This window comes from Geospiza fortis, unplaced genomic scaffold (genome assembly GCF_000277835.1).
Source record: "Geospiza fortis unplaced genomic scaffold, GeoFor_1.0 scaffold130, whole genome shotgun sequence".
NCBI classification, from domain to species: domain Eukaryota; kingdom Metazoa; phylum Chordata; class Aves; order Passeriformes; family Thraupidae; genus Geospiza; species Geospiza fortis.
The window spans coordinates 18,633,806-18,643,719 of record NW_005054300.1 but is presented as its reverse complement, the minus strand read 5'-3'; the positions used below and the strand labels follow the sequence as shown (position 1 = coordinate 18,643,719).

Sequence of the window (9,914 nt, the reverse complement as noted above, 5' to 3'; positions counted from 1 at the left end):
ATGCTGTCAGCGTTCCCTGCTCTCCTCCCTCTGGGGTCCAGGAGAGCTCCTGGTGTTGGCTCCTGCTGCAGCCTCGGGGAGATGCCCTTTCAGGAACTCAGCTCTTCTGCTAAAGTCTCCCTCTTCACTGAGACCATCCTCCACTGAGAGCATTGCAGCACATTTTAAAAGCTCTCTCTGTCTGGAAATTCTCCAGACATCTCCTTACCTACCGCTGTCATCGTCCTCCTCTCCCCCTCCCTTGTTAAAGCTTCCCAAGCAGATCTGTATCATTAATATTTCAGTATCAGCTGTACACAGGCATTGGCTACACTGCAGCACACTTCATCAATAAGAGCCAGTGAGGGCTGTGAGCTCTGCCACACTGCCTTCATCCAGCACAGGAGGAAGAGCAAAGGCAGAGCCTGCCAGAGAAGCTGAGATCTGCCGAGGGTAAGGCTGCATCTCGCAGTCCCAGCCTTGAAGTGCTTTTTGCTGCTTTTGCTCCCTCATTCAGATCATCCCAGATAATACCCTAACAAGCAACAAGAATGGATGTCTTTAAGAAAGGTTTCTCCATTGCTAAAGAAGGTGTGGTGGCTGCTGCAGAAAAGACCAAGCAGGGAGTGACAGAGGCTGCAGAGAAGACCAAAGAAGGGGTAATGTATGTAGGTAAGAGAGAACTAGTTTTGATCTACTTTTGAGCATGAAAAGCTGCATAGATTGTCTCTGAGAAAGTCTGGGGAAATGATATTGTGGCTGAAGCTTGAGAATGACTAGCAGGATAGTCTGGATAAGATCCTGAGCTCAGCAGAGTTGCTGTGTAAACCTGGGGTACAACAGCCTCCCCATGCCTCGGTTTCCCCTTAGACATAGAAACCATGACTCCAGGGAAGGCAGAATGATGTTAAGGAGCAGGTGCCCAGGTGAAAGGTTTGTTTGACTATTCAGTGATTGTTTGCAGGGTGAGTCAGGCACTCTCCAGGCGAACAAGCACTGCCAGTCTCTGCCTCACCTCCACACTGGGAGGGACTCACTGAGGAGATCCCTGAGAAGAACCAACAGTTTTAGTATGAGGGGATTGCAGGATGCATCTGTTTCCCCACAAACAAATGGGTTTGCCCTGGAATCCTACTCGTGTTCACCGACCTCTTTCGTTGCCCATGCACACATTAATCTTGCTTTACAAGAAACGCCCAAATTCCTTTTGCCCAAAGAATAGGATCTGGAAAACAGCATGCCTGATGTCCTGCCTAGAGAGCTCTTTCACAGTTAATGGGCTGAAACCTCCCCTTTCAAGGTCACCCTCAAAACCCACTATCTCCACTTATCTAGCACATGCAACTATATGGCTGGATGGTCAGATATTCCATATAATACAAACTAAAGAGTCTTAGGTTCCCAAGACTGATTATCTCACTGCTGATTACAGCATTTCACACAGCTCTTTGTTTTTGCTGGATGTGGGAGTGTTTATTTTTGTAGGAAAGTTTACATGCAGGCTCTTCCTGCTATCCTACTGCAACATCCACAGCTGTACTTACCTACTATATTTAAAACTGCTCTATTGCCAATAGGTGCAATTATATATTGGTACATTACAAATTAAATACAAAATTTGTATGTAGCAGGTCTGGTCATGTCTTTATCTTGAATTTTTAAATGTTTAATTATTGACATGCCGGAAATGAATGGATGTAACAGTTCACATTTCAATTTGAAGCTGACCCACAAGAAAAAAGGTAAGCAGCATTCCCGTAAACAACTAAACTAACTACAGTAAGTGAAACACCAGTCTAAGAAATGTCACACGTAGGTGTCACATTGTGGCATCATTACTGGTCCACCTACTTCCAGATTTGAGCTCTGTTGGGGTTATTCAGGGTTTTTATACATAATTTCTCACATCTCTTTTCAGTCACGTTGTACAGCTCCATACTGTGACCTGGTTTTCATTGTTGAGCCAAGAGGTCTCTTTAGGAGATTGTAATCTTTTCAATAAAGTTTTCTATGAGCCTGAAACTAAAATCCTTGAAACCTTAATCTCTGAATGAGGATCAAATAAGGATCAAGGTGAGGATTAAGTGCTTTCTCCTTTTATTGGTTTGGTTTGTTGGTATACTGCTGGTTCCTGCCCTGTCATGCACCGGTCAGAGCTTTGCCTTGGTCTGATTCAGTTCCTGTTGGGAAGCTCAGCCCTTTAGGGAAAATTCAGCCTTTCACAGGCAGGAAAAATAAAGACCAGATGCTAATTAGCTCAGAAAATGGGGGTTTTGTTTTAATAGCCAGAGAAGGTGGAGGTGTGGTATATTGGTTAAAACTGGAGTGATTCGTATGTTGTTCATGCTGCCTTTTGTCACTCCATGCCACATGAACAGTAAATCAGAGACCTGAACTGTTCCTTCCTTGCTTCTTCCCTTGCAGAGCCCTATCCCAGCAGCTTCATCTAGAGCATTAGGTGATGACACTTGAATTTTTGGACGCTAGGAGAGAATAATACTGTATTGAACCTCAAGGGTCTTTTGAGAACTTCAGGAAAGAGAACAAAATCCCCAGGGCCTAGGATGGATGAAGTGGATCCCTGACTTTTGTTCAGGTTTGTGTTAACTCATTGCTCATTCTCTGAGGAGGATTCCAAATGTCTGGGCACAACCACCATGTCTGGTGAGTCGCTGCTGCTCAGGAGAAGCAAATAATGCTCACTCAGAGGCATCTGTCTGGAGTGAACAGCATCACTGGGACACCTCGTCCCCCCTCTGATCCATCCAGATCAGCTCCCACCGCCCATGCCAGGCAGGAGATGTCTCCCTCCTGTGTTAAGCCTGCAATGCAATGCCCCTGCCCTGCTTCCAGCCCCGCTGAACCTGTGGGGTAGAGAAGAGAGGGCACGAAAGGAGAGGGAGGAATCCTGTGTCATGGGTCACCTCTGTGCTTGGTGAAATCACCATCTGCTCTCCAAATTCTAACAGCCTCTGAGTGTGCCAAGGTGTCAGGAGATCCCTGCATGGTTAGTGTGGATCCAGCAGATTGTTCAGTGGGCTCTGTTTTTTTAATTTGGTTTGAATGGGTGTAAGTGATGCTGAAGTTAATTGATGAATTTAATGCAAAAATGCATCAGAGTATTGAGTCATTAGCACTGTTTAATGCTATAGTTCAGGAAGCCTCAGCAAAGAATGCACTTCTAGTTTTCCAGAACGATTTTCGACTGTGTGTGTTGCAGAAGGCCCCACCACACCAAGCTATGTTTAAACTGAGTGATTCCTGTAGGATTTAATGCACATCAAAATATCCCTCTCTGCTCTAGACCTTCTCCCAGGGCATAGCACTGCACCACCTCGGTCACACCCTGGCCGTCCCAAAGCGCTTGCAGATGACTCGCAGCACTCAGAAGAGGCAAGATGCATGAACTTTTAATTCTGGGTACACAAGCTGCAGGCAAGGACTGATGAGTGAAATGAGATTGAGCATCAGGTGATTGCTTTCTGATTCAACAGATGCGGGCTGCTGGCAGGAGTGCTCGGAAGGTCGGTCGGGTTTCATGCGGTGCATAATGGATGGGAGCCTGAGTCATCGGGTGTGGCTGGGCTGGGAGGATGAGGCGAGCTCTCCCCAGGCTGCAGCAGTGACTCTTCCCAATGACATTGCTTCTGTCAGGAAATGGATTCAGATGTTTTCCTTCTAGCTGCATCCCTCCTTTCTGGAATTATTTTCCACCTGCAAATATAGCACCTGCTAACTCCTCTTCCCCATAAAAGAATTGAGCCCAGATAGTCACCTTAAAGGTCTGACAAAAAACATACAAAACTGCAGCTCTCGTCTCACTAAGTGTATTTACTGCAAAACTGCAAAGGCATGAAAGGCTGGTACAGCAAATCATGTACTTTGCTTACCTATCAGTTGCTGTTTGACCAAAAACCTGCAAAGGGCTAGGCTTGGGGATCTGAGTCTAATATGAGACAACCTTGTATGTCAAATCAATATTGTGGCAGTCTTTTCTTGGAATGCTACTGGGAGGGAAAACGAAGCAGGATGGTGTCTGAATTGAACCTTGTGTGTTTGGCCCATTCAGGGGCTCACATTCCTGGCTTGAGACTTGCACCTGCTGTGCTCAGTGCTGTGTTTCTGCACATGTTTTTGTATCATGGGCACCATTATTAAATCCAGTTCACAGCAGTGCACATGTGTCATGTGCATCACTAGGAACTGTAGCTTACAGCAGTAACAAGTTAAAGGTACAAAGATTTAATTTCTTGACTTTTTAGACAGTTTGGGAGGGTGGAATGAAATGTTGAGGGCATATTGCAGTAGAACAGTTTTGTTCTGCCCCAGGCAGGCATTGCAAGCACCAAAATAAATCAACAATTGAGAATTACATTCAATAATACGTAACATGTATCAGGCAAAACAGCCCTGAGCTGGGCTGTTGTTATCAGGGCACTGCACCTGTTTTGCTTCTCAGCCTCCTGTTAATGAGAATGAGCTGTGGTTTGTAACTGGTTTCTCCCACCACACCCGTGGATGCTTCATTATCATGGAGTCAAAAATCTGCCTGGTTGTTGTCCATTTTTATCATTTTGATGGTTGACCATAGAAATCCTTTTGTCGTATCAGTATGGGAAACCTGAAGAGAACCTGTATAGGTGCAGATGATTTGCAATATACAGTAAAGTGGGGCCAGTGGAATATTTTGGCTTGTGTTTATTTAACTTCCAAGAGAGATAAATTTGATCCCTTATTTTTTTAATGTGTAAAGCACCTAGTTACCATAGGGGCTGCCCATGTACCATATGATTTAACTTATCTGCAGCAATATCAAGTACAAAGGATATATAGCTTGTCACTTCAAGCATGGAGGAAAATCACAGAGATTAATTATTCCTCAGGGCTATTTGTGTTGCAAACTGAATGCCTTCACATCCTGTTAGCTTTTCTGCATTGAGAACAGTGAGATAAATTACAATGTAAGCATACATATGGTGTGTTTTCATAATTTGTGATAAAACCATCTGTTTTCTGTGCATTGCTGGGAGCAGGCACTTGCAGCCTAGGCTGAGGCACCAAACAGGGAATCTAGTAACTAGGTATGTAGGAGGTAGGTGGTGGTTCTGTAAATTCAGTCTCAGGTTTCTCCAGTCTTTATTAGTGGTATAGAATGAGACTTTAAATGACCAGTGCAGCCGAGTACCCTGCTGAAAGGCAGGGGAGAGTCATGGATGTGATTTCTTGTCTGCAAGCGTGAGGTAGGTGAGATGTTACCAGGTGATTTTATTTACAGTCATTTTTACAAGTAGCTTAAAGGTGATTTACCACTACTCAACTGCTCATTTTGGGAATATTGCAGGGACAATTTTTTGTAATCAAGATTTTTCAGGTCTAGGCATCTCCAGAGAATTTGCTGTTGAAGCTCTCCAACTCTCAACACAAAGATATTCATTGGCTTTACTGGTGAGGGAAGCTGGTCTCTTTTCTGACTCTACAAATGGTTTGTGTCTCAGCAGGAGGTACCAACAGGACCTTGGCTCCCCACTGCACTTCCTGAGAGCAGGAAACCATCTGTGTCCAGAAGTCAGGGTGTAATTTCCAGGCAGCACTGATGGATTGTGTTTCCTTTCACAGGCACCAAGACCAAGGAGGGTGTAGTGCAAAGTGTGACCTCAGGTAAGAGCACAGCCTGATAGGGATGTGGAAATCTGTGGTGGATGTTGGACCTCTTGGGAAGGCAGTCACCTCTGCCAAGTGGGAGGTCTCTGTGGGACACCACTGATCTGCCTGACCTTCACACTGATGAGTAGAGGCTGCTTGCCAGGAGCGATGGTTCAGGGTCTGGCATTTGCAGTGGACACAGGTCAGAGAAAATATTTAATCAGTAGAGTAGGTCAGAAAAAATCTAATGCAGGTTACTTGGCAGACTGGGATGATTCACAGCTATTTAGACATTTCACAATGTCAGGTGCACAGCCCAGCACACTGAGAGGATTTACTGGCATCAGATCCTGTCTGGCCAAAACTGTGGTCTTTGGGAGAGTCCTGTCAGGCAGCTGCAGAATCAGGGACCTACAGGTCCCTTCTAGGGTAACCCCAACTCCAAGGAGGAGTAGCCATATGGACTGTCCTGAAGGAAGATAAATGGATCCTTTGCCTGGAGAATTTCATAACTACTGCTGTTTTCTGCCAAGGGGTATTAAATCAAACAGAAAGTAACCTGGAAGAGGTCATGCACAGTCTGCAATGCAAAATACCTTATTTACACTGTTGTCTTTTAGTATCTGGCAGTGAATTTTTCATTCTCTGGTTGCCCACAAAGACTGACAGGCTGCAGTGCTGCTCTCTAAGCAGCATTTTGTGCCAGACAAAAATCCTCACACACACAATCTAAATTCAGACATGATCTCATCTAAAAAATCCAAACAAGGACTGCACCAGGGCTAATTTCTTCTTTTACTTCAATGCAATCATTTGTCATCCCAGGGAATTTGGCAGCCTTCTGGCAGTGTCTAGTTTGCTGACTTTTCTGCTTTTGTTGGAACTGCAGTTGCTGAGAAGACCAAAGAGCAGGCCAACGTGGTGGGAGAAGCTGTAGTAGCCAGCGTGAACACAGTGGCAAACAAGACTGTAGAAGGAGCAGAGACCATCGTGGCCACTACAGGAGTTGTAAAAAAGGTGTGTGTGTTTGTTTGTTCTATGATGGGCAGGACAGAAGAGCCTTTGGATTAACCTGCAAACATTTACAGTTGATGGTTTTACTTATTTCATGAAAGGTTTTCAGCAATATCTGCTTTTGTATAGTACTTAATATTTTCATACAATGCCTAATGTAGTCGCAGAATCATTTAGTTTGAAAGGGACACCTGGAGATCATCCAGTCCAACCCCCTTAGGGCCACTGAGAGAGGACTGTCCCAGTGGGTTTTGAATATCTCCATGGAAGTAGACTCCACAATATCCCTGGGCAACCTGTGCCAGTGTTTGACCACCCTCATAGGAAAAAGAGAATTGTTTTCTTCTGTTCAGACTGACACATTAATCACTCGGTGCCTATTGTCTCCTGTCCCGTCAGTGGGCACTGCTGGCAACTGTCTGGCTCTCCATTTTCTTAGGAATGTAGAAAAGCATTTTTCCCAGGGACTCGAGTAGAAATGTGTGTGGGCAGCAGTGAGCATCTGGCCTGAGTCAGAGCTCAGGGATGTGCAGAGTGGGAAGGCACGGGAGCCTGCACTTGCCCTCACCCCTGTGCAGTGCTAGCGGCATGCACAGGTTTGCCCTGGCCACGGCAGCTCCGGAGGCAGAAGAGGGCAGCAGCAAGCCAGGCACAGCCTGGTTCCAGCAGAAAGCCTGAGCCTGCTGCTCTGCTTCGTGCTGATTTGACAACAACCAAGTGCTTATTGATAAAAGGCCGTGTGACCCAAATTGTGTAGGGATTAAGCCAGATTCAGACAAGGCATCTTCTGTCCTCCAGCCTAATTTGATGGACGAGGCTGCTTCGAGTGAGGGGATTAAAGGAAGTCTGAAGGAGCAGAACAGTTCCTTAGATGAAGGCAGTGTTGATCATTACAGAGGATGCTTTGGTAACAAACAGCACCCATTTGTACAGCACGAGGCCAATACTTGACAGCTCTTTGGTAAGCCTTCTCTTTCCCCTCTTCAGAGAGTGTGATCGGTGCTGTTGATGGCCACATGAGCTTTATGAGTCACAGCAAACCCAAACCCAGAATCAAAGCAAAGCCAGGCTGGCCAAAATTGTTTTAATTGTTCAGATAGTCGGCTGATTAATTTCCTGACCTGCACATAAACACATTGTGATGTGAAACAAAACTTCTACACGCATATAAATCCTGAGAGAATAGCCTAACAAAAGAGAACAGCAGCTTCAAGTGACGCAAAATGTCCTCCTGAAAGCATGTGAAAAGGGCAGATACAGGAGTTCTGCTAAGCTCTTGGGATAAATTTAATCTCTATTCCCACAGGGAACAGCAGTTAGGCTGCAGGAGTGGAAACAGTGATTCCCAATTCCATGGGGCCAGAATACCCCTTCCTACCTTTTGACTGACCGTGGGGTGATTGACCCAAGAGAGTGAGGAATTTGCTGATGGTAGGAATCCTTGCTGCAGACAGCAAGCTGTCTCCCCTCCAGCAAGGACTGAGCAGCAGCAATCCTCTTCTCCTTTCCTTGTAAGTGAGAACCCCACCTCAAAGACTGACAGCTACAGTTTACAGCTAATTTCAGAGCTTCAACCAGTGCAGGTTTTCCAGAGAGCATCTGAACTGTCATTCTGATGTCTTCCATTGATGTCCAATTGCTTAGACTTAAAATGGAGATTGATTAAGAAATAGAAAATTAGGATGTGGCACATGCCAAATGGCAGACTAAATGGAGCCAGGAAACTGCTTTGGATACAGCGTCACGCCAAACAGCAGAGGTGCTGAGGCAGCAGACTGAAAACAGGAGGAGAAAACCAAGAAAAATCACAGGACAAAAAAATTCAGGAAAAACATTTGTTTCTGTGAAAGAGGGTTCATCTGTTCTGCTGGATTAGTTCAGCTTAGGAGTGCAAATCTTTTATTCATACTCACCATACTTTAGCATGTAGCTAGACACCTTTTAGATCCAGCTAGACACAGAAGATTGGGCTCCACATGCACATCAAGTGCATCCCCACTGCTAATGGATAATTGCCACGGAGCCAAAGCTGCTCCAGAGGGAGGGCCCTGAAAGGAGTATAAGGAGTTGAGCTGGGCTCTCAGCACCAGCTGTTTTTTCTCCAGAACTGCTCCTACTATGTTACACAATTTGCTAATGGAAATACATCCAGAGTCTGCAATAGCAGCACCAGGCACTGTAATGCATGAGGGAGACCCACTGGAGATACACTAAGAGTGATAATGTATAGCTTTTAAATGTTTAAACAGTGAATATCCACTGTTATATCCACGGCAGTCCTGGAATAATCACAAGCATTTCAGCCCCAGAAGTTTTAGAGAGCATCCAGTCCTGAGATTTGTTCGTGCTCCATGCTATCCTCCCTCCTTCTAATTGCACAGAGTACTTGCCAACATCTTATTTGGGTTTTCAGCTATCTCCAGTGTTGTTCCCTGCTATAGAAGGGCTGTTCAACGTGCCAGGGATCTGTGAATGCATGGAACTGGTCTTGGGGTGACTCGGGGCTGGGGACTCCAGTGGCCTAGAAGGCATGTCCCCAGCTGGCCATTGCCAGTATTAATATCAATTACTGAGAGCTCGTTGGCATTTAGTCTGTGCATTTGACAGCTGGGATCAGTGGCACGCACACATTAGGAAAGAGGGGGGTACTCTAAGGGTTTTGGGGTAAGTTTTGCTCAGGATAGCCGTGGGGTGCAGGTGTATCAGATGGTGACTTTGACCATGGGAAAGAATTCAGGCCTTTGTTGCATCACAGCAGGCACTGAAATGTGGACACCCTGGCAAGCTGCTGTTTCTCACTGTCCTTGGGGGGAGCACTCAGAGCCATGTAGAAGGAAATGGGCCTGAAGTAAGCCTACACCTATGGAGGGGTGCCAAGCAGATGAGAACAACCTTGAGTTGTGCTGGCACTGCCTGACGTGGCTTTGGCACTGACCTGCTCACTGCTGAGTACAAAAAAGAATTGACTCATTTGGGGGAGTTTTAAGTATCTTCTAAAACATCTGTAAATTAAGAGATTATAAAACCTCCACAATTTTTCTGATACAAAAAGGAATGAAACCAGTCAGTAGTGTGTTCTGTCTGTGGCTTTGGACCCATCCCCATCCCTGGGGTGGGCATTAGGAGATTCCAGTGAGATAACCACCCACTAAATATCCCTGTCTTAGAAGAGGATTAATGCTTCGTCTGTATGACACAGCACAGAGCTTGCTGCAATGCAGACACCACGTGGCTGGGAACAAGCCCATGTACATACACACGCTCCCAAAATGTCCCCC

At 45.6% G+C, this 9,914-nt stretch overlaps 1 protein-coding gene across 2 annotated transcripts in view; it reads left to right on the top strand.

Moving 5' to 3' along the window:
• The first annotated feature begins 324 nt into the window (after positions 1–324).
• The window catches only part of SNCG (synuclein gamma), a 16,080-nt gene continuing 6,490 nt past the window's right edge, over positions 325–9,914 (top strand). The window contains exons 1-4 of one of the 2 annotated variants that reach the window (XM_031062836.1): positions 578–651; positions 2,404–2,575; positions 5,596–5,637; positions 6,512–6,639. In XM_031062836.1, the coding sequence (XP_030918696.1) occupies positions 2,548–2,575; positions 5,596–5,637; positions 6,512–6,639 (198 nt within the window). In that variant the 5' untranslated portion in view covers positions 578–651; positions 2,404–2,547. Of the gene's footprint in view, positions 652–2,403; positions 2,576–5,595; positions 5,638–6,511; positions 6,640–9,914 lie in introns of both variants that reach the window. The other variant, XM_005417298.1, reaches the window with a different exon arrangement.